This window comes from Gopherus evgoodei, chromosome 1, assembly GCF_007399415.2.
Source record: "Gopherus evgoodei ecotype Sinaloan lineage chromosome 1, rGopEvg1_v1.p, whole genome shotgun sequence".
Classification (NCBI taxonomy): Eukaryota; Metazoa; Chordata; order Testudines; family Testudinidae; genus Gopherus; species Gopherus evgoodei.
This window is the reverse complement of record NC_044322.1, coordinates 167,764,948-167,790,462: the sequence shown is the minus strand read 5'-3', so window position 1 is coordinate 167,790,462 and position 25,515 is coordinate 167,764,948. Positions and strand designations below refer to the sequence as shown.

Genomic DNA, 25,515 nt, shown 5'->3' with positions numbered 1-25,515 from the left:
TGTAGGTGTGGCAGGTAGCCAGTGCAGGTGCTTATTATTTGCAGACATGTTAAGTGAATAAAGTTGTGGCTTAATTATACCACATCCACTGCATCTTGTCTTTCTTCCAGAGACAATATGAAGATTAGCAATAATGTACCTATTTTCAAATATATCTACTCTCTGAGTCAGATAACCAGAGGAGGAATCCTATTTTATCAGTAACACATACGTCTATATTCTTCATTTGGCTGGTTATTAGATCTCTTTCTTCCTCCAATTAAAAAAAAGACCATTCTGTAAACTATCAAACCTCTTATGGAGGACGCTGATAATGGGGGTAACTGCTAATTTAAAATCAAAAGGAACCTAATTTCCTTCCACAAGTAAGAGCCAACATTTTTTCCTCTTTTGACCCAGGTATAAAATTAGCCCTTTACATACCTAAATTCCTCTGGTCATTTTATCTGGTATTTTCAAAGTGGATTAAGAGAGTTAGGTGCCCCACTAATTGCCTTTCAATGGGAGTTGGAAGCCTAATTTAATTAAAACTAGGGCAGCCAAGCAATTACAAAAATTAATTGTGATTAATTGCATTGTTAAACAATAACAGAATATGAAGATTTAGCATATCTGGCACATAAATACCTTGCAACGCCAGCTACAAAAAAGTGTCATGTGAATGCCTGTTCTCACTTTCAGGTGACATTGTAAGTAAGAAGCAGGCAGCAGTATTTCTCATAAATGTAAACAAGTTTGTTTGTCTTAGCGATTGGCTGAACAAGAAGTAGGACTGAGTGGACTTGTAGGCTCTAAAGTTTTACATTGTTTTGTTTTTGAGTGCAGTTATGTAACAAAAAAATCTTTAGTACTTCTATGAGGTGAATTGAAAAATACTATTTTTTTTTTTTATCATTTTTACGGTGCAAATATTTGTAATAAAAATAAAATAAAGTGAGCACTCTGCACTTTGCATTGTGTTTTGTAATAGAAATCAATATATTTGAAAAATGTAGAAAAGACATCCAAAAATATTTAATAAATTTCAGTGGGTATTCTATTGTTTAACACTGCGATTAATCATGAGTAATTGTTTAATCTCAATTAATTTTTTGGCGTTAATCATGTGAGTTAACAGCCCTAATTAAAACCCTTTGAAAACCTCACATTTTATTCCCAGTGCCTCCTATGCCTCTGAACAATACCCAGCAAATCTACAAAAAAAATGGTGGCAAATTAGAGTGCAAACTGAAACCAAAACTAACATTGCTCTGCAAGCCATGCATATGTTGCTGGAGAGCCTCTGATTTTTGGACTGTTTGGCATGAAGTTAAAATAAATCTATACATCTCAAACAATGTAAGTAATATCTAGGATGGAAAGAAGTTAATTTGATCCAACAGACCTTCCATATCATAGTCTGCAGAAATTTCAGCATCTTCACAAAGCAAAGTGGAGCTGGTTGATGAAGGCAATCCAACTATCTTCTCTAGATTCATCTCCTCTTCCAAACTTCTGATCCAGTCTGAGTTTTTCAAGTTAATGTTTATGATCCTTCCTAAAAGCTGAATTTCCACATGATAAAGAAGACATACTCCAAGTACAAAAATTAACAACTAAGCACTAAAAATCAGGGATCTAAAGATATACAAAAAGCACATTCTGCTATACAGAATATTATGAACAAGGCTCTATGTTTTTCAGGATTTCTGTGGCAAAACAATGATTTTTGGGATCTTTTTATGAAAAGCCATGATCTTTTTCATTCTAATCTTCCTACTATACAGCAAGCGTGTTCCAAAAGTTTTGAGCCATTTGTTTCTTTGATATTTTGACATCTTCACTTGCTTTTTAACTATTAATTACAATTATTTAATACCTTTGTAATAAAAAAATTAAAATATGACTTTTGCATTCTTTACTCTCACAAAAGCATTATTTCCCCTTTTTTGTCAAGACAGTCAGCCTTAATTATGAGCTAAGCAAATCGTGACAATTCTGTAATATGGACTAATACAATGCAATCTGACCCATGAATTGAACTCCTACTCCCTGTGTAGAGCCTCAGTGACTTCAAACTTGTAAGAGTCTACCTGTGAAGATCAGATTACAAGATCAAAGTCTGATTAGGGATCTAGCCAATTCCAAACCTGAAAAGAAGTTACTACATACCACAGGTGAAATCCTTGTCCCAGTGAAATCAATGGCAAAATTCCCCAACAACTTTAATAGGGTCAGGATTGCACCACAGGAGCAGGGATGCTGGAAAAATTTGTATAGTGGGGGTGCTGACAGCCATTGAACCAAACTGTAAACCTTGTATATAATGGAAACCACTTCAAGCCCGGGGGCGTTGCAGCACCCCCCAAACTCCTAGTTCTAGCACCTATGCACAGGAGTGCTAAATTTTGGATTAATAATATACTCTACCATAAAAATTAGAACCGTGTCACACTATAGTCTCAGGATACTTACATTTGTTTTTTAAGCAAATAAAAGAAAAGTATCATAAACCAGTAAAAAAGAAAACAAAAAAACCCTCTTTTTTTCCATCCTTAGAACTATAAAAAACTGATGTGCAAAAAAAAATATTAATAGACGTGAAGATATCATAGATTTTAAGACCAGAGGGATAATTATGATCATCTAGTCTGATCTCCTCCGTAACACAAGCCAAAGAACCTCATCCATTTGGCCTAGGATCTACTTAGATATAGACACTTTTACAATTGGTATAGCAGCTTAAATTACTAAACACGGGTGACAACGACTTCAAATGAGTTCTGCCTGCTTCTGCTAGGACTAAATATGACCCCATATTTACACTAAGGTTCCAGTTCCGAAGAAGAACCTACAGCGGGGCTGAAGTTCATATCTATTAAGCAAAGCATAATGTATGTACTTGAATCCCATAAAAGTAAATGGGATTGAAGTGCATCAATGCTTGGCAGAAGTTGCAGATTAACAAATTGTTCTCCTGCTAATGCTGCTTATTTGCAAAATGCAGTTTACCATACTTAAATTGCTGAGTGATAATGAAATAAAATTCAAAAGAAGAGAGTATATGTTACAAATCTACATGCCGAGTGTTAATCTGCTGAGAAACATTTATCTAGAAAACCTGAAAACCATACAGTGCTTAAAGAATTACGAATTTAGCATACTACAGATAATTTCAGTAATTTGTACTTTACCTCAGTACCATTCAGATTCAGAGCACTCAAAGCAGAGCTTCCTTCCAAAAATGTTACCCACATTTTGTCTTCTACAAACCTTCAAAGTACATTGACAAATAACGATGAAATGACAAAATATGATTGAACTACTTTGTTATCATCTATTGACTATCTTATCTTAACTTTGTAAATGAAGCAATGAAAAAAAAAGACAAAAATAAATTAAAATTTTCCATTTTAAAAATAAGCCTATTTATTTGGTTCATAATTTCCATAATCTGTCATTACTTTAAACCAGAAGACAAAAGACAGTAAAATGAAAATCATACAGTACAATTGTTATTTCCCTCTTAGGAAACACTGCAGAGGCACATTATTAGGTATCTGCCTAAAGTACTCAAAGTTAAATCATATTGTGGCATATGTCAAATCTTATTATCTGTCTGTATGAGTACAGTATATTACATGCAATTTTCTTTGCTTTATTTTTATATATAAAGTTTGGTTTTACTATGTACTCATCATCAAAGCCTTTTTCTTACATATATCTTGGGCTTTATGCCATATAAGAACAAATAAGACCCTATAAGAAAGGAAGGGCATAAGTGCTTGAACCTGCAAGGTGCTGAATTCCTTCCACTCCTCTTACTGGATTAATGGAAGGGCTCTTAGCACCTTGCAGTATCTGGCTATAGCTCTGGTCCTACAAGCTACTCCACATGATTTCAACGGGGACTAGGGTGACCAGCTGTCTGGTTTTCGATCGGAACACCCAGTCTCAAAGGGATCCTGGTGACTTCCGTCAGCACTGCTGACCAGGCCGTTGACTGTCTGGTTGATGGCGCTGCGCAGTGGGGCTGGCAGGCTCCCTCATAGCTTTCGCGCCATGCTGCTCCCAGGAAGGAGCTGCCATGTCCACCCTCTGCCTCCTAACCGTAGGGGCAGCCAGGGGGGCTACGCACGCTGTCCCTACCCCAAACTGCCCCTGCATCGCCCACTGGCCAATGGGAGCTGCGGAGGCAGCGCCTGTGGACAGGGCAGTGTGCAAAGCCGCCTGGCCACACCTCCCAATAGATCCTAGAGGGGAGACATGGCGGTTGCTTCCCAGGAGCCGTGCAGTGAGGAGGCTGCTTCTGGGAGCTGCTTGAGGTGAGCGCTGCCCAAAGCCTGCACCCTGACCCCTTCCCAGGCCCAGTCCTGATCCCCCTCCCACCCTTCGAACCCCTCGGTCCCTGTCCAGAGCACCCTCCTACACATCCCAAACCTTTCATCCCCAGCCCCATCCCAGAGTCTGCATGCCCAGCCAGGATCCTCACACTCTAACTCCGTGCCCCAGCCTAGAGCCCCCTCCTGCACCCAAAACCCCTCATCCCCTTGGCCCCACCCCAGAGTCTGCACCCTCAGCTGAAGACCTCACCCCCTCTCACATCCCAATCCACTGCCTGGAGCCCCCTTCCTCAGTCTGGGCTCCTCATTTCTGGCCCCACTCCGGAGCCCGCACCCTAGCCCCAAGCCGCCTGGTAAAAATGAGTGAGTGAGGGAGGGTGGGGAGAGCGAGTGATGGGGGGGGATGGAGTGAGCGGGCGGTGGGACCTTAGAGGAGGGGCAGGACACAAGGAGGGTCAGGGTGTTCGGTTTTGTGAGTAGAAATGTGGCAACCCTAATGGGGACACCATCCTAGCCCTAGGACTCAGCTCACTCTGCTGAATCCTTTTAACATCCTTGTCCCACCTCACCCTTTAAGGAGAACAGAGGTGTCAAAGCAGGTGCTGGCATTTGAAGGCCACAAGGTCTTCCCCTATCCCCTGGGCACAAGGCCCGTCAGCAAAATCCCAAAAGTAAAAAAAAGTTGGAATGATTCCTTTTAGCCTTGAATTACACTGGAATCCAGCTGAAAAGCTGTGATGAACTGACATCCCTACCACGTATTACTAAAATAATGTAACTGTGCTTCCACGATGCTGCAAGGAAGGTGAATAAACTCACAAGGCCTCTGCCGCTCTGGCCCCAATGAGAAGAAAAAATTCCTTCTGAACCCCCAAATGGGAAGACCCACAGCACTTGCAGAACACAGTTCCAAAACTACAGTTACGGGGAGTGGAGGTGGGGCTGCTAAAACAGCAAGAAGAGGCTCCACATGGCCTAGGGCTATGGTTTTAATTAATGAAAGTGAAAAGAGGTGTCACCCCTGCATTTTCCCATAGCCCCCACCAACTTATGTTCTCTTCCCCCCACCCTTCTGTTGGGGCTCTCTCAATCACCATCATTCCCATCAAGTTTTCCACCTGTTGAGGCAGGTGGGTGGTAAGTAGGGCTGCTGATTCTGATAAGATCAAGCTTGGGGGGAAAAGAAAAGTGTACCTTTTTCACCTTGTACTTTTGATAGTGCATTAGGTTACTATTGGTCAACCCTTATAACTAAGCCAGAAAATGTGTGTAGGGTCTGGGGGGTGGTGTGTGTGTACTATATTAAATATTAATTGGGGAATCTCCTCAACACATTTCAATATACTTTCTTCAATATTTCCATGTACCATTATTGTACGAGTGAGATTTACCCCCACCCTTTCCTAAGAACTAAGCAGAACAAACAAACAATCCTGGCCCTAGTGAGGTTAAGGACAAAACTCACTGGGGCCAGAATTTTGCCCCAGATTTTCACTATATAAAGCCCTGATCCAGGTTCATCTGTGCAAGCAGAATATTACACCTGGCTGCAGGGTGGATTGATTTAAATCAAAGCAATTTAAATCACTTTTAATCATGATTTCAATTAGCAAGCAGGAGATTGATTTAAATAATTAGTTTTAATCATGCTTTGCGTTGGTACTTTATATCTTTCTTTAGGAAATTAACTATTCTCATTGGTTGGCAATCATTAAAACAAGTTGTTTTGCAACTAAATATTGCCTTTACACTAAGTTTGGTGTACATATATTAATTTAAGGAGTTGTATAGTTTAACAATTCACATTCTTAATTTTTACTTTTTTATATTTTTAGAAAATGGTAAATTGTGGATTTCTTTAATAGATTATTAATTTTTACTTGATTTGTTATAAGCTGTTTGGATGTATATTAGAATTTAATTAAAAATTCATAAAAATGGCCTTTTAAACTATTTTTTAACTAGTTAAATAAAATTGTCGTAAATGTGGTGGAAGAAAAAAGAAGTTCTGCATTTTTGTATTTAAAATTTAACTGATTTATTAAACAAAGGAATCTGTAGGTAGTGAATTGAACTGATTGCTTCTAGTCACCTTCAAGATTTTAATACTAATAGATCTCATTCTCATGCCTGTTTTTTATTCATAGATTAGAAAAAGAAAATAAGCTTTCCTGCTTTTTCAACTCCCAATTTTCAGTGAACTAGACATTGAACTGGACTAACTGAATAAACTGAAATGAAAACACTCTTTGTACTTGCAGAAGAGGCTACTGGTGTCAAAAATAGATCTAAGCTCTTGGTTCCAGATGCTTATCCAGTGACTTCACCTGTTCAGTGGCTTGACTTACTTTAAAACTCGGGCAACAAACACATTCTGCTTAATAATATTTTAAATTAATTTAAATTATTTTAATAGATTATAGTAAATTGGTCTTAACATCGGTTTTCATAATTTCAGATTTATTTAAAGGTTTATTTTGAAAAAGAAAAATGTATGTAAATAAAATATCTATTAAAATTAAAACAATCATGTATTTTTATCCACCCTGGGGTAGGCCGAAGAGTTTATTCTGAGTTACGGGTTATATGGTAGGTGCTGCTCTAGACCACTTAAATTTTCTGGTATGTGAAAGTGTGGGTGACAGGGTGGGTAGCAACTCTTCCCAGAGCTGAGATTAATAAAGTTGCAGCCTCCTGCTTAAAATCCATCCGTGTCTGTCCTCATTCACTGATGTATTCAGATCAATATATACATGGTAAGGCTACAAAAGGAAATGACCATAAGACTAGGTTATGTGAGCCTCATGAATTTCCCTTTTCAGCTGTCTCCATTGATAAAGCATTACTACTAAGATAGACAGCTTCTTTGGCTACTGATAAATTGGTTGCCACTAAAGATGCATCCAGGTTGCCAACAGAGAACTGAGCAGGGAACATGACAAATCCACCCTCCACCAGCGGGTAGTGGATGGAAGTGAAAAAGAGGAAGCAAAACAAAAGACAAGAGAAGAGTCAGAAATAGGGACTCCTCTAGATCTTTTAAGTCTCACTTCCCTGCCAACAACCATGATTTTAGTTTCCTTCTTCACTTCAGGTTTGTGTCAAGGTTTGTGCCACTTGAAGTCAAACCACCCTGTTTGAGTACTCATTATTTAACAAGATTAAAATTGCAAATTGACTTTTTTCTACTCTGTATCTTCTATTTCCCCTTATATTCAGTTTCGTTAGAATTGATGTTTTTATCATCTGCCACCTATCCCAGACACTACAGATGAACTTCGTTGCTTATCAGTTTTCACCACATTTGTCCCCAGTGTCAAATTAGTGACTTTTGCTAGATCCTATTTTAAAATTGGATCTTTTCAACCCTTTGAACACTGAAGATGAATGGAACGGTTCTTAGTATAATGCAATAAAATCATCACAAATCTGTACTCTTTCTTCCATGCCACTCAGCACGAGCTCTTTCTCCTTTCTTGGGTCATTCTATGCAAACCAATGTCCCCATCTATTTTCCTGCGCAGAACCTATCTAGGTGCATATTTAAATTCCACTCCCAAGTCATGATATGGCCCACCCTCCACTGGCCAGATACCAAATAAGTTTCCATGGGAAATGCAACTGGGAATTAGTTTCCAAAAGGTTACTATTTTGAAATTAAGCTTAAGTGAGGGGTAGAAATAGAACCCACCACCAATTTTTTGCTTTACAATTTTTTTCATCTCTTTTGGATGGAGAATGGAATAAGGCCCTTTATTAATGTGGTCCCTCCTCCCCCAATATTGATTGCTCTTATCACTGGCCACAATTTTAACAGACTGAACTTAGACATTTTTTCATTTCTAACAATGAAGTAAATAAGAACACAAATGCATCCTAAGAAAGTCAGTTCAGAAAGTTGATAAATAATAAAGAGTATTGTTTAAATAGTAAATAGAGGTGTTCTAACCTTATAAGTATAACTTCACCATAGACTGCAAACTTCTGAAGAAGTTCATCAATCAAGTTATCATCAAAATAGTTTTCTTCTGGTGAAGAGCTTTGGATGGAGACCATTACAGTACCATCAGGTGGTCCCTGCACAGCAATCACCTCCTTATAAATTTTCTGTCTCTCTTCTGCCTCAACTTCAAATATATCTATGTCAATCAATGCAACAACAGGCCTTAAAGAAACATACATACATATATATGAGAAGTTAGAAAACATCAGAGTGTCTGAGGAACACAATAATAAAGCAAAAGCATTACATTTTAGATCAGCGGCCAGCAACCTTTCACAAGGGGTGTGCTGAGTCTTCATTTATTCACTCTAATTTAAAGGTTTTGCATGCCAATAACACATTTTAATGTTTTTAGAAGGTCTCTTTCTATAAGTCTATAACATATAACTAAACTACTGTTGTATGTAAAGTAAATAAGGTTTTTAAAATGTTTAAGAAGCTTCATTTAAAATTAAATTAAAATGCAGAGCCCCCCAGACTGGTGGCCAGGACCCGGGCAGTGTGAGTGCCACGGAAAATCAGCTTGCGAGCTGCCTTCAGCACACGTGCCATAGGTTGCCTACCCCTGTTTTAGATGGTTAAAGAGTGAAACAGAAAGTAAAGTTTAAACCTATGATCAGATGTTTTCAGCTCTGCTCTTCCATAGTGCAACAAAGTACCAGGATTCCATGTGTAAAGGACATTACTCTCATCCTGAAAACTTGCATTCAGAAGATCCAGGTCTTCAGCTATATTAAGCATAAAAGAAAACAAAAAACCCAAGAATGACTGCATAGACAGGCTGAAAAAAAATAAAAATCTAGATATTAAACCAAACTGAAAACAGGATGGGGAAATTGTAGGCTCTTTTACTTTACAGAAATGCCAGTAACTGATACTGAACTCTGGCTACTGCCATGCAACATTACAACATTGCACACAAAAACCAAAGGCAGCATACAAAGAAGAACAAGCGCTATATATACTTTCTTGTTGAAATGATCTAACAAAATGAGCAATTACTTTTTTCTGGTATGAATTCAGTAGTAATCCTGAAACATTTTAGGAATTATGAATACTGCCAGAAAGCTACAACAAGTAATTTAAATTGATACTGAATTAAACTTCTGTAAACTCTCAAACCTGATCGGTCAAATGGCCATTTTCTTCTTCTCCAAAGAATACGATCTGTCCATGCTGGCGTGCGACATTTTTCACTGGTGTCATAGTCATCAGAAAACAAGTCATATTTGTATGTAGGTGCAAAAGTTATCTTCCCCTCTAAAAATCCCCTAAAGATCTGCATAAACAAAGACATTTTGAGTTATACTAAAAGACAAAGAGGAAATCATTGTGGAAAACTTCCTGAAGCTAATCAAAAATTCTGTCTTCCTTCAGTGGTAGGAAAAGACTGAGCCCAAGCCATCTCTCAAAAGAATGTGACTCCATCTTCATATTCTAACTTTTGATTACATCCTGCATCAGCCATCGTCTAAGAACTTGTCTATATGGCACAGCAAAGCATACCATAGCGGTGTGATTCGTAAAGCCGCTAATGTGCTGCGCTCTGACCATGTAGACTCTGCTGGCACTGTCTAAAAAGGTACGCAGTTCACACTAATGTGGTCCTGTATGAAACAGAACTACCTCAGTGTGGACTAGGTACCTTTTAGAGTGCGCCAGCAGGGTTGATATGGGACAATTAGAACGCAACATGCTAGCACATTCTACAAATCACATTCTTGTGGTGCACTTTGCCGGTGCTGTGTGAACATATACTAGGACTAGATACTCAGCTACATAGATTGGTCTATCCCACCCTAGCAACACCTATATTTCTAAGCAGAAATGTTTACACTAGAGGGGCTTGCCTGGACAGAAGATGCTTCCCATCAATGTCTCCCAACAAGTTACTAAAAACAAAAAGTGTCTTAAGGGAAGAGAGACGGAAGAGCGGAAGTATAGTAAGTGCAAAAGATGATAAAACTGTTGTATTATTGATCAATGCACAAAAATATGAGAAAAGGAAAATTCTCAGAATTCTGTGAAATCTGTCAAGAATGCCTACAGAATTTAGGAGCATAGGTCCTATTAAACATCATTAAATCCCTTAGGCACTTTTGAAATTCTCCCCAATAACAAGAAAGACCAATTAGTCTGCTTCCCTAAAAGGCAGAGATGCTTTCTCACTGGTGAAATGTATGCTACATAAGCAAGAACTGAGTCAACTGCTACTGTGAACTTGGTTTTGAATTTGGCAGTCTCAATAAAATTAAAGGAACCCTGAGATATGAGTCTAACTTTGATCCCCTAGCCAAAGGCTGACCTCATAAATACAGTATTTGCCTGCTTTTCTTCTTTTGAAGGGACACAATCAGGGCCACCGAGAGCGGGTTCGGGCCCTGGTGAAAAAAATTTCAGCCCCCTCCAGCAAGTGCAGACTGGCTAAACAGGGCTGACGAAGCCGGGGAAGCCAGGCCCCGGGCCCCCTTCCGGACTTCCGGGCCCCAGTAATTTGTACCAGCTTTCCCCTCCCGGCCCCCCGTCAGCCCTGGACACAATCAACTTGAAATCTAGTTAATTAAAAAAACCAACAACCTAATTTAAAAGTTTCTGCTACTTTGCTCACCTCTGAAATTCCCTGACAATTTTTGTTTTTATAATATTTCTTTATAAAATGTTTCTCTCTCCACTGTTGCTGTGTGAAAGACCTACACACATAAGGGAAAGCTAACTCTGGTAAAGGAGACACTACCTATAAATAAAGTGTTGCCAAGTGCACAAAATAAGCTAAAAAAAAATAGAAAAAATATTTGTCTCTATTGTTTCAACTACAGTATTTGTTGATACTTTAACAACTGGGATAAAATACTTTCACACAGGGATATGATTTTTACATTGCCAGTGTCCCTTTTACTATGGCATGCTAAAAAAAGTTGAAGTCAGAAGCCTTGCTACAATAAGCCCCCTAAAATCTTTTTGTTCCTAAATAAAGCCATAATTTGTTTGAAGCTGCTATCAGTTGTCTATTTGCTCACTACTAAGCAGGTGATAGCAAATATATTCATTCTATTAACATAATTTGAATGCAACAAGTGGTATTACCAAAAAAAGACCAAAAAAAATAAATCCAGTGCTGTGACAACTGCATTTGATAACCTTTACTGTTTTCTCTTTAATATGCTCCAAACGCTATTCACAGGATGACAATGCAATTTCTCTTTTTTAAGGGACATCAAAAAATCTCATTCTCAAAGCTAGTCACTGTAGTTGCACTATTAACAATTTCTTCAGAGCAACTGATACAAGCATCCTACTGACTGTTTTTCCACTCCACCCTATTCCAGACTGGTGATTAGACAAAAGTGACAAGCTAACAATGCAATGCAGAAACAATCTTGCACAAGCACCCACCTCATGAAGTGGCTTTAATAAGAGTTCCAGTACGAAAAATAAAGGTCTCTTAAATGCAACATTTTCTAAAGAGAGTTACCTGTCCAGCATTTTTCTGGTTGACAAGTTGATCTCCTGCAATAAGGGGATCCCAATTCTGCTGGCGAATTAACTCCTTCACTTCCTCATTAGGAAGATCTATACGATAATTAAAATCACCGCACCAAAATATATAGTCATGGGAAAACAGGAGCCTTCCCTGAAAAATAAATACACATGTTGAAATTAAAAACAACCTTGTGACAGAAATCTACATCTAGATGCATGAGTTATACTTTATGAGCCTTTTCAATCTTAAAAATCAATGTAATTTCTATCTGCATATGTGTTTTCTGGTGGGATGGTGAAATACATATTTGTGGATACTGATCATCTAGATGGAGCCATATGATAACCAAAGTCTCAAGGGCAGTACATTAATGAGAGAAAAACAAATTTCATGAGATGACAGTCTCATATTTATGCAAGAGTTATGTGAACTGGATTTTGACAGATTTTATCATTCTGTTCTGGTTTCAGAAGGCGTTGTAATGAGAAACCTGAACTCTGCCTCACAAAAGGGTTTTTAGATTAGGGGTTTGTTATAGAAGTGGATGGGTAGGGTTCTGTGGCCTGCTTTGTGCAGAAGGTCAGACTAGATGATCACATTGGTCCCTTCTGATCCTAAAGTCTATGAGTAAAGAGCCACTTCCCTGGGATCATTTGGCATACTAAGATGATATGCTGAGAGAAAAGTAGCTTTGCTGTTCAGGTTAGATTGTAGACATTTCAGCTATGAAAGATCTTTAGGTGTTGAACAACATTTTGTAACAAAGCCAGGGGCATATCTAGCAAATAATTAAATAGGTGAATCTTTTGTACCTCTCTTTTTGGAGTTTGATTTTCCCACTCTCTCTCTATAATTTGCCAATCTAGTCTGCTTTCAATTTAATAGTCTGATTTAGGTCTTGGAAATTGTCAGTGGAGACAATACAATACATGTTTGAGCATCTTACAGAGAAAATGAAATATGACCATCTCATATGGCTGAAATATGAGAAAGCTGAAGGGGAAGGAACCCTCTCTTCAAACAATGCCACAGAAAACTAGCGAAGGCTAATTTGGGCATGATACTAATACTAAAGGTAGTAGGCACAGCTATAAATCTAAACTAAAATTAGTGATCACAGCTTTGATTTTTTTTTAACAGCTTAGAATTCAACAAAACATTTTTCAGTTTGTTAAAATCTCCAAATATTTACTTTATGTTTAAAATTTCTGTAGGATGCAAGGCAGAGTACATCATGTTAAAGTTTTAGGAGTAATGCTCTTGACTGTTAACAGATTATCTTTGTTAGACTCATTTTAAAAATTAAAGTATCACACACTCAGCAGCTGCCCTAATGGCCTTAAGGATTTAATTTTTCTTTTATTATGGAATCTGAACAGCACTGTTGCTTACCATTGGGAAACTGAGTTTTCGGGCTATTTCTATGTAGTCTTCATTTCTCTCTTTGACTTGTGATTGCCCTGCAGCAAAGTGACTACAGACAAAGCAAAGACTGGACGTATGAAACAACATTCGAATTGCTACTGCACCTTTATTACCAGTAGCTCCTCCCATACCAGTCTTTACAGTATCAACAGCAACATCCCTAAAAAATAATAACGGTCACTGAATGAAACTGGGAGAAGTACAAAATAATGACAGAGTGTTGGATGTTTATATCATTTCATTATCAGTAATATGATTACCACATTGCAATACAATGTTTTAAAGACATCAAGTGTTTTTGAGCAGATAAGACATGGATATATGGATGCTTTCCAAGTCTTGCAGGCAAGGTACAAGATTTCCAAATTTAAGATTACAGAATTTAAGCAACTACTTTTAACAGGAAATGCAACAGCTTTTCTTAAGTGATGGTGTCAAGCCATACACACACTTTGCAAACCACTTGTGTTGGGTTTTATTTTGCAGCATAAAGCAGTCTGGTAAGCATACCAATTTTAGTACAGCTGTCTGTTCACTGACCTGATAAAAGGAGCATGCTGCGGTCTGATGAATACAAAGAGACAGACGCCCACCAATTGCTCAGAAGCCAGCAGCACATATTTGTAATCTCTTGAGATGGTCTTTTGCAGTTCAGCAGCCCACAGTTTCTGATTGGTTGTGCTACCAGTGTGATACAGCAGTTACGAAAAAAAAAGAAAGTGTGTTGCATTTAAATATATATATTTTCAAGGATATTGTATAAAACAATGAAGTAGACAAAAGTGAAATTGTCAATGATCTTGAAGGGCAGGACAAGAAATTTAACTTGATGTGGGAAATAATGAAGGTATTTGAAGACTGATTAGACATTGTTAGAGTGGTGAATGAAGTGGATGACATTTGCAGCTACATTTTGTACAGAATGAGGGGGAGGCAAAGTGCAAGTCCAGTAGGCCAAAGGAGGTTGCAGTTGTCAGCATGAGAAATAAGCATGGCCTGAACAAGAGCTTTCATAGTGGGAACGGAGTAGAATCAACAGATTTTACAGAAGAAAAAAAAAATAAGCAAGGTCTAGTGCCTGCCTCCACGGTGAGGGCCAGTCTTATTAATTTGGGGAAGAGATAATAGCAGTCAGCATCACAATACGAAAATTCAACATTCATATGTTCATTCAGATTTCTCCAGTCTGAAGTATTTGAAGACATCCCTCCCCTCACTTTTTTTTTTTTAAAATAAGGAAGAGATAAAATTATCAAAATAAAATCCCTTTCCCCAGGCAATACTGAGGGATCTCTTTTATTACTCCAAATTCGATGAGAGAAGCAACATCATCTCCATCTCTTTGAAAGCGATCCCTGAAAAAGGAAGGGAGAAAGGAGGTAGCTTGATGTGGAACTGAATCATGTAGTCTCTTCACTGGTCTCGCCGCAGGAAGAGTCTGAAACATGAAACTGTTTGGGAGGAGCTTTTGGACAGCCTTTTTAATGAGATGGAAACTGTGTAAGTGGAAGTTGCCTTTGGGTGAAGGAAGTTGATCTTTCATTAAAATAGCTAGGAGAAGCCCTAGGATTGGGCAGTTGATTTAGTCTCACTAAAGTTTCTCTTTAGCAGGAAGACCACTGAGATGTTAGAATCACAACTTTTGAAGGGCAGGTCTGTTCTGAACTTCTTGGGGGAGACCAGAGGCTTTAGGGTCAAAGTGTAACAGAGATTGTCACTGATCAGTCTTGTACAGTAACTCCTCGCTTAACGTTGTAGTTATGTTCCTGAAAAATGCGACTTTAAGCGAAACAGGACTCAATGTAAGGGGTGGGAGGGAGGTTCCAGGGAAATTTTTGTCACCAGACAAAATACTATCTATACACACACACACACTATAAGTTTTAAACAAACAATTTAATACTGTACACAACAATAATGATTGCGAAGCTTTGGTTGTGGTGGTGAAGTCAGAAGGTGGGATATTTCCCAGGGTATGCCTTACTGCTAAATGATGAACCAGTACTTGGCTGAGCCCTCAAGGGTTAACACATTGTTACTGTAGCCTCACACTCTACAAAGCAGCACAAATGGAGGGAGGGGAGACAGCATGGCAGACACAGAGACAGACAGACAGACAGACATTGCTCCTTTGAGTATGCTGACCCCACTCTTAAGTACATTGCCTTTTTACATAGATCAGCAAGTTGAGACAGCAGTTGCTGTCAGCAAGCTTCCTGTGTCCTGAGCCCTGTTCTTTCCCCATTCTATAGAGACAGGGTAATCAGGGGGCAGGAGACACCCTGACATTAGCCCTCCTCTTCCCACTCCCCCGCTCAGCAAGCAGGAGTCTCCAGAGCCGCTCCAAGGCAGAGGACAGGGGCAGCACATGGCAGTGGGGGGAGGGACAACTGAACTCCTGGCAACTGATAGCCTGCTGGGCAGCTGCCGTACAGAGAACTTAGGGGAGCAGGGAGCTGATGGGGGGCTGGTTCCAAGCCCCCACCAGCTAGTTCCAACAGGCTGCTCTTTCTGCAAGCAGTGGACAGAGCAGGCAGCTGCCAAATAACACTGTAAGGGAGCATTGCACATCTTTAAACGAGCATATTCTTTAATTGATCAGCAGTGTAACAACGAAACAACATTAACCGGGACAACGGAGTTACTGCATCAGATACACCTCACGATGCCTAAACAGAATGGTAAGGCACATTCTGGACCTGCATAATGATGTCGCTCTCTTTTTATTTGTCAGCAACCAAATGGTCCAAGAAAGGATCAAACAAATCCCAGACACAGAAATTGTACTGGGTAATCACTGCCTAACAATTTGCAACAGTGAGTACAGAGCACCATGTCCAATTCTGAACTCAGCTACACCAGTGTAAATGTGTGGTTACTCCATTTACTTCAGTTAAACTGCTTTCCCCCTCGAGGCAATGACTGGAAAGCTTTTTCTTTATGCAACCAAAAACTTTGGCTCTCATTCCAGATCTAACAAAACCAATGCTGTAGTAGCCAACTGAACAGAAATAGAGATTATAATGCTTCTAGATGAGATCATGCAGAATCCTCTTTTAAAGCCATGTCCATTGAGGAGGGCGCAATCAGTCACTCTTGCATGGTATCTTACATCAGATACCCTAGTCTCACACACCTCATCCCCAAACTGCCTCAGTTCCTTCTCCTGAACCACAAGCAGTGATGACTTGTAGAACTCCAAGCTAGAGGTGAAGATGGGCAGGAAATGTGAATACAAAGAGGCAGCTCTCAAAGAGCAGCAGTTACTGGTAACTGGTAAATAACTTTTTTAAACTTCTAGGCTGTGCACTCTCTCATGAACAGCGGGCAAGGAGTTCTTAATGAAATATGGACTGTAGCACCACTATCCCAAAATGGGCACTGGAGTGTGATATCAAGTCTGTGGAATAATACATGTTAAACTCCAAGTTGCTGCCCTACCAACCTCCAATGTTGGAAGATGTCTAAAAAAGCCCTGGAGGCAGCAGTGGCCATATGCAGTGGACCCTTAATCCTGCAGGCACTGGCACTCTAGTTCTATCGTAAAGGAGCTTATGTGCTTCTTAATTCACTAAAATATTTTCTCGATTGATGTAAATTCACTCTAGCATCTTTCCTCATTTGCTAAAAGTAACCTCTTTGACTTTCCAAAGGATTTTGTGTTCTCAGGATAAAAGCTGTGAATGGAGTCTAAGGAAGAACACAGGATGGGAAGGACTTTGATAAAGGTGAAGGGTAGATACCACTTCATCTTTGTAGACTACTACATACAGTAGACTGGCCATCAGAGCTCTCAACTCACTAACTCTCCTTGCTGAGGTAATGGCACAAAATGAAAGCTGTCTTTAAGGAAAGTTGTTCTTGGAAGGCTCCATCGCCTCGTTAGTAGATTCTAGTCCCAGGAAGTGGAATGTTTCTTTGTAGGAGGAAAAGCAATTAACAAATTCCTTTAAGAATCTGACAGCTGTAAGGTGAGAAACTCAATCTTCCTTTTAACATGCTGGTGGCATGCAGATATAGTTGTTTGATGGACTTTCAAAGAACAGGCAGAGGGTCCTTCAAACTTTATCTGCTTCACCTAATCTAGAATCACAGGTGGAAAAAGGAAGACAATCCTCAGAGAATACTGTTCCTGGACTCCCACCAGTTCAACTGCAAGAAAACTTGCATCAAGACAGTGAGCCTCCTTTCCAGCCTGTCTCCATTTGGGGCATGGAACTGAGTTACCCAATGCTGAAGTCTCACATGCGGATGGTGATAGAAATGACACGTGTCAATGCCACAAGCTCCAGGAGTCTCTGAAAGAAGCAAGTGGTCTGCTTTGGAAACCTTTTTAGAATGACACGGGCCTGCTGGATGCAGAGGAATCCGTTTCCAGAAGGAATGCTCTGGCTTGTGATAAGGCCAGGATTGCACTAAGAAACATCATCCTCAGAGTGAGTCAAAGGAATTTCTTCCAGTTCACTGGAAGACCTAGAGAAGAGAACGGGCTGTTGTCGAGGGTGGTGATAGCTGCTTCAAATCCCAGTTCTGACTTTACTCATCAACCTATCATGCAATAGAGTGTGACTTGCCCAGGCATCCAAGGCAGTGAATATGTGCAGCTGATTCTGGGATCGAAGGAAAACTATATACAAGAAATAAAATAGCTAAACGCAAACTAGGAATAGCCCAGGACACGACCAAGAGTCCCTTCTGCTCTCTGCCGAGGTGAAGAAACAGCTAGGCTGGAGGAATGTGCTTTCTTATATAAAATAGGGCACCTGACATACGTCCTGCCTAGTGTCCTCGCACCCTCTCTGACAGCGCTTTGAAAGAGGGTTCCACATGCTCACATTAGGGGCTGCTGTCCCAGAAGTGGGAAATGTACAAAGACTCTGAAAGAAGAATAATTTTTCTGGGATAAAACTGCCTCAACAGCACTACAGGAAGAAACAAAGTCTTAGGGCTGGTGAGGGTACAATTCTAGATATGTACTTGTATTGACTATTTGGATCTGTGAGAGCATATTGGATTTAGCCCTAGTGGTCAATGCTTTCCATTTTTTTTTCCTGGGGAAAAGTACATGTCTTTTGGAAGATTGTCACTGTACCAGTTACCTCCGCCAAAGTTATTTAAATTAATCACAAGTGTTATAAAATGCTGTCATTTTCCTAAAATGTAATATTTACTAAACCTTGAAACTTTATACTTGTACCAGATGAACAGTATTTGTATATAATGATACCGCTTACCTTGCATTCACAATGTTTCCTGCATTTAACTCAACCATTTCTTCAAATCCAATAGCAAATATGTCAATAGGTTTGCTTCTTTGATCTGCATTTAAGAATAAAAAAATGTTATTTGTTTCTTCACAATTATCTTTATAACTAAGACCTTGTATCCCAATTTTTATTTCTAATGATCAAAAGGTTTCAAGTAAATCAAGAGAATATATATCCTACCTTGGAATTCATGGATACCAGCTAACTTTGGTGCATCTAGAAGCCAGTCAGTGAGTGTTTGATTTTTAAAAGCAATGCTTCGAAATTGCTTCCCACCATTGACATTCCATGTTCCAACACATACTCGGATTTTTTTTGGCTTTGAATACTTATAAAAATTTTCACACATACCCTTTAGTATTTTTACAGATGCTGTTAAAAAAAAAATTAGTTGGCATAAGACAACTTTCACACAATTCAACAGAACAAGATCCTAGAAGACACATTTCTCTTCTTAAACAAAATGCAACTAATCCATGCACATGCATGCAGAAAATTATCAGCTTTGAAAGCAAACTGCAGTGTATTGAAAAAGAGTGGTGTACTTCACAATGGAAAATAAGAATGTTTCTTGTCCGGGCAGGAGGCCAACAAAGAAAACTGGAGTAATTTGTAACGTTTTAGAGTTAAATTCTTAACTTTTCTAAGAAAGAAAATACATTAAGATAAATATTTCTAAAACTGTTCAGAAAAATATCACTGTTGTACTGTCTCTAATCTGAATGATTTGTCTCAGTGGAAAACAACATTTTTAATGATTCATCCCAACATGAAGTCCTCTCTGATTATGTTGATTAATAAATGAAATTCAGTTCCTGTTTAAATGCACACAAAAGACGACTTTCAGGTTTGTTAATTTATATCACTGAAAAACTACCATGATTAAATGTGGAGAGTTTAAATAAATAAATCTACACAAATAATTTATCTTACTTATAATTTTAATAGATTTATTTTGGTTAGACACTTATAAATTAATCATACACCATAATAAAAATTTACTAATCTAATTTTCTGTGTGTGAGAAATGGGAGATGAATTCCCAAAGTCCAACTCTTTATCAGCCGAGGAAAGACTCACTAATAGTTAGGGCACTAGCCTAGGACTTGGAGAAACTGGGATCTTCACGCTGTCTGGACTCTGAGGGGCAAAGATTCCTATACATAAATCAAGAGACCCCCATAGTGTTTGGCACGGGTCAACCGTAAAGGACATATAAAACTGATTACTACAGAAGCTCATATTATCTTTTAAAATCTAAGACTAACATATTTGTGTGTATGTTTCCTGTTTTAACCTTGTAAATAACTTATTTCTTTTCCTAGTTAATAAACCTTTACTTAATTTATAACAGGACTGCTACAGACATTGTCTTTGGGAAGAGATCTGAGAACAAAAATCCTGGGGTAAGCAACTGGTCCTTTGGGACTGGGAGTAACTACAACACTACTATGATTTTTGGTGTAAAGTGACCATCTATAACAGCCCAGCTTGCCTAGGTGGCAAGATATACTCAAATGCCCATGGGGACTGTCTGTGACTCGTTGGTAAGACTGTTTAGGAGTTCATACTTGTTACTAGGTTGGAGGAAATCTAATTATAGAACAGCAGAGCCAGTTTGAGGTGTCTACTCTATTTTTTGACAGTCTCCCTGAGATTGGCACTCATGGTCATGAGCCACTCCTGACAGCGTGACAGTGAGATGCTCTGATACCACGGTATTGGGAGACTAAGTTTCTTACATACACTTTTAGAGTGAACAAATACATCTCCCTAATTAGATTAAAGAGCCAAATATTTTTATATTAACATTGCAGTTTTCCTTTAACCACAGTGAGGAAAAAATGCAATAGATTAACAGCAAGTCTTATGTGCATTACGCTTTACCAATTAATAGTTATTTTACATATTTGTAACACCATTATCCTGGTGCATATGTGCTATCAAAATTACAAAAAGCAAACGGTCTGATTGTATTTTTCCCTTAGCCTTATACTCCACTGAGAAACAGTGGGCAACCGATCACAATATATTTAGAGATCGGACTGGGTCAGCTCATGGCAGTTTGGCGAGCTAGTATGTTTTTTTTTACTTTTTAAGCTACTATCTTTGTTCCAGAATCTCAGCTTTCAAATTGGGAGAGGAAAAAACTCCCTCAGTAAATTTCTAGCCCTTACAGTTTGGACGAAAAATCTTCAAAAGGTCAACGGAGTGTAAACCAATATAGTTTATCAAGTTGAACTATTTCATTGCTGATTAAAACATTAAGAAAGGAGAGGGATGATCACCATTATGCAAGATGTGCTCAATGTACTTAATGACATCTTCTCTGGGTACCACAGATGGGTGGTATTTGGGAGAATACAACAGATTTCCTTCCCACAACCTGGGCTGTGGGGGCCAACAAACCAGAGGGAGGAATGGAGCCTGAGGTATCTGAGCTCACCTAGGGGGAGCCAAACAGACACTAGTGGAACATTCACACCCCATCAAGGGAAAGCCAAGTCAAGGAGCCCAACAGATGCCAGAGAAGTATCCAAATCCCACTGAAAGGGAAGCCAAGGAAAGCATCTGAGACTTTCTGAAGGGAAACCAAGCCCAAGAAGCTTAGCAGAGCCAATGAGAGTATCCAAACCCCAAAGAAGATGAGACAAAAACAAAAAGGAACCCATCAATGTATGTACGGTCATATTCTGAACATCTGCACAACCTACTGCAAGTGGCAACAAGTGGCCATATTTTGGAAAAGTACCACAATTCTCTCATCTATTCAACTCAAATTTGCATCCTTATTTACAGTGGCTATTTTAGATTTAAAAAAAAAGCAGTGCTCTGATTGCACATAGCTTTTTAAAAGTGTCACAAAATTAAATATTTGATCACTTAGCCCTTGATTTTGCAAGGAGCCCCTTTTGGCATATCTTCTTACAGGACTGGGGTTTAATTTTTCAGGAGATTGCTAGCAGCATGTTTAATACAGGCATAAAATCAACAATGTTTTAAACCAGAAAGATTTCTGAACCACATGACTGTTGTCCTAAATTGAAATATATGAAAAGGAAAACAAATAAAAAATTTGAGATTGTGCCTCTCCTTCCCAAAAAAATTAATGAACCCATTTTCTTTCATAGTTCCCTATCAACATTATCTCCTTTCATTTTTCTCCTTTCAATAAAAATGTCTTATTCCATCACTCCAAAAACCCAGTAGCTATCTTTCAAATTATATTTCAGAACAGAAAAAGTAATTTAACTGCAGTGTACGTTCTGGAGACATTTTAGACTTTTTTTTTTTAAACACAATTTAAAAAAAAATATTTAAGATATACTTCAAATATCTTGCTACACAGTAAAATTACTGTGCATGTTTATTTTCAATATGCATATTTAAGAGATTATATATACTTATATACAAGGCTAGTGAACTGTTAAGTCAATAGTTTAAAGAGTAACTGACATTTATGTCACCCCCAATGAATTAGGGAAGTCAGACTGCTGTTGTTCAAGTGGGTGAGATCACAAATACAATCACTAACATTTAATGTAATAAAAATATTTAAAATGCTTTTAAAACTGCAAAATGATAGCCTATCCATTAATTTGAATAATACATTACCAATGACTCTTTAGACTTCATATTTTAAAAGGTCAGTAAAAAAAGAGTTTTAGTGGTCTCATTTAGACATACTAAATAAAAAGTTAAGTGGCTGCAATGAACACTAATAAAAAACCTCCCAAAGCTAATAGGAAGTCTGAGGGTGGGACACAGGGGGAAACCTACATGTTTAAAGCTCCAATTGTAGTCTATTTACATGCTTAACTATAAGTTACCAGCAAAAAGCTTTTAACATTTAAGTACTGTTTAAATAATTTACTCTATAGAGCAATAAATTCTTGATTAAGTTCTCTTTAGGGTTATCCTGGGTTCCTTCCAAAAATCCTATTCCTGTAATCCTCATTATTTTAAAGCCTCAGGCAACAGCCACCATCCTCTAGGCAAAGTATTCAATAGGATGTCTTGCAGAATCTGACAAGAGATCTATGTGAATAACAAATCTTTTTGGTTTGCTGGCAATTACGAAAAATAAAAAAATAATTTTTGGTCAAACTAAACTTTCACTTGGACAAAATTGAAAAACCATTTTAAAACCGACTTTAAAAAAGTCCCAATAGTAAAAACATTTTGTGTTTACTTTTTGTAAATAAAATGTTTCAGTTGTTTGGTTAAAAATGACTTTTTAATTAGCTAAAATAAAATTAAAGGCTTTTTTGAAATTCTCCTCACCCCCCAACCAAAATAATTTGACAAAACCAACTGGAACCTTCAAAATGTTTTGGTATCAACCAAATCTACATTTTTTACACATTTGATAAAAAAAATTTGCCCAGCTCTACCTATCAATGCCCCCCAGGTGGCCAAAGGGTCTCTGCTGAATAATACTAAGGACTCTCCCACTGGTTAAGTCTACAATCTCTCCTCACCCATGGACTAAGAGCATGTGGAGCTGGATACTCCACTGAAGCCACTGACTTCAACTGGTGTTGAATCAAGCCCTGTAAGATTAAGGTCCAGAAATTGTTATACAAAATAAATGTCCAAAAAAAGTTTAACACCTCTGTGGGTGAGTAATTTATTTTAAAGAAGAGTTTCTGGAAGAGGGAGATTGTGCACTGCACAAGAGGCAGATAACAAGTGGTCTGAATTGGCTCATAATATATACAACAGATTAAGAATGGCACAACTTGATTATATTTATATTGCTTGCACAACAATAGAAAGTGGCTTTCAGATAAAAATGAGTATACTAGCAAATCATTCAAAACAACTACAACCTAAGGATTTAAAGAAAAATTGAAGAATCCAACCTTTTTATTCCCTGCACCTACCCAATCAAATATACTATTATTCATTCCCTCTTCCTTCTCCTCAGAATGCTGCAAAAGTGTCTTATTTTCACAATCCACAAGGACATTTTTAAAATATTATGATATGTTAATTTACAGGCCAATCATCACACTCATGAGTCAAGGTATTTTGGTGATTTAAATTATAAGACATGGGCTTGATTATGTAGTTCTCTCTCAGGCCAAGTCAGTGGGAGTTTTGACAATATAACGGCTGAAAGTATGAGGTCTTTATTCAGTACTTTACATATAGTAGCATTTTGCATTACTGTCCATTAATTCTTGCATTTCCTAAATGCTGAGTGCTTGATTTTGCAACCTTAGCATTCTTTTAATGTGGATTTTTTAAATTTAATTTCTGAGTTCTTAAAAAAAGAGAAACAAATTCATGTGCAACTGTAATGACCCTTGCCATGCATTATCAGTGCAAATGAGCTACAGGATGGGATAGCTCAGTGGTTTGAGCACTGGCCTCCCAAACCCAGGATTGTGTGTTCAGTCCTTGAGGGGGCCGCTTAGGGATCTGGGGCAAAATCAGTACTTGGCCCTGCTAGTGAAGGCACAGGGCTGGACTCAATGACCTTTGAGGGTCCCTTCCAACTCTATGAGATAGGTAGATCACCATATATTAGGAGTAGCTAGATTAGCTCTGGAACAGTAGTAGGCCATATTCTGTGTATCAGTACTGACTGCTACTAAACATTAAGGGTATGTCTACACTGCAATAAAATACCCATAGCTGGCCAGTGTCAGGTAACTTGGGCTCACGGGGTTCAGGCTGCAGGGCTACAAAATTGCAGAGTGGACAATTGGGCTTGGGCTGGAACCTTACCATCTTATAGTGTCCCAGAGCCCAGGCTCCAACCCAAGCCTGAACATTTACACTGCAATTTTATAGCCCAAGTCTCATGAGCTAGAGTCAGCTGACACGGGCCAGCCACAGGTGTTTTACTGAAGTACAGACTTCATCTGTTTACATATTCATGAGTAGCCCATTTCAGAGGCTGCATACCCAAGTGAATTCACAATATTTCTTCCATGCAGAAACAGTACTGTGATACAAATAAGTAAGCACTTTATATGATAATCTTACCAGTCAACAACATGTCTTGTACAACATACTAATATGATGACTGCATTTAGATAGTTAATGAACAAGATGACTGCACGTACACTTCCACCTCCAGGGTCAGGTTCTTGAGGCTGGGAAGAGTTACAAGACCCATTGGAACCTTCAGTTCCCATAACATATTTTCTGCCTCTCTCTTATATTCTGCAAATGATTCACTGTGTAAAACTATGTAAGTCACATAGGGCTCGTCCACACGAGACTCAGTGTAAAGCCAGCTAGGGTATGAAGTTACATCGCACTAGCCTGCTGCGCATTACTGGCCACGTGAACCCTAATACTCTGCACTAAAAGTTCCATAGGGTGCTTTGACCTATAGTTGCTTCATCAATAAGTCAAATTGCACCGGGGAACTTTTAGTGCATGATAGCAAGGTCCACATGGCAACAGGATCCACAGCACGCTAGCGTGCTCTAGGTTTACCTCCCAGCTTTCTGTACACTAAGTCTCTGTATGGACATGCTGAATGTCTCTGTGCCTCTGATTTCCCATCTGTAAAACAAGAATACTACTTTAGGGAGTTGTGAGACTTAATGTTTGTAAAATGTGTTGTGTTTTATCCTCAGATAAAAACACATCATATATCTAAGTACAATATATTATTGTTAAAACAGTAGGGTTCTAAGCTTTAGTGTAATGTATAACTGAAAGTTGTGCCTGACATAGTAGAGAGACTGGGTAACCAATTAGATCTTTACCTATGACATATTCCGAATTTAAGTTAATTGTGTGCAAGAACACAAAACCAGTAAGAAGAGAGATTCTCTAAAATCAAGTTAGCCTAAGTTACAGTACTTAAAACTGTGACTGGTCTAAAGATATTGCTATTGTACATTACTCGTTATCCTAGCTGAAATATAGGTTTTGACTAAAAACAAAAAATATTTCCTCTGCGACTTGAAAGAAACAGTCTTTGAAAAAATATCCATTACATTTGTCATCATACTCCCAAACAAATTAAATATGTTTTATTTCCCCTCTCCC

General features: G+C 38.5%; 1 protein-coding gene across 13 annotated transcripts in view; it reads right to left on the bottom strand.

The window, feature by feature from the left end:
* SYNJ1 (synaptojanin 1) overlaps positions 1-25,515 on the bottom strand; it is a 119,003-nt gene that overhangs the window by 42,597 nt on the left and 50,891 nt on the right. For all 13 annotated transcript variants that reach the window (XM_030579088.1, XM_030579127.1, XM_030579026.1 and 10 more), the window contains 10 exons: positions 18,679-18,870; positions 18,466-18,550; positions 13,772-13,912; positions 13,199-13,391; positions 11,798-11,956; positions 9,448-9,604; positions 8,936-9,053; positions 8,272-8,487; positions 3,174-3,252; positions 1,385-1,544 (listed from right to left, as the gene is read on the bottom strand). In XM_030579088.1, the coding sequence (XP_030434948.1) occupies positions 1,385-1,544; positions 3,174-3,252; positions 8,272-8,487; positions 8,936-9,053; positions 9,448-9,604; positions 11,798-11,956; positions 13,199-13,391; positions 13,772-13,912; positions 18,466-18,550; positions 18,679-18,870 (1,500 nt within the window). The remainder of the gene's footprint in view (positions 1-1,384; positions 1,545-3,173; positions 3,253-8,271; positions 8,488-8,935; positions 9,054-9,447; positions 9,605-11,797; positions 11,957-13,198; positions 13,392-13,771; positions 13,913-18,465; positions 18,551-18,678; positions 18,871-25,515) is intronic.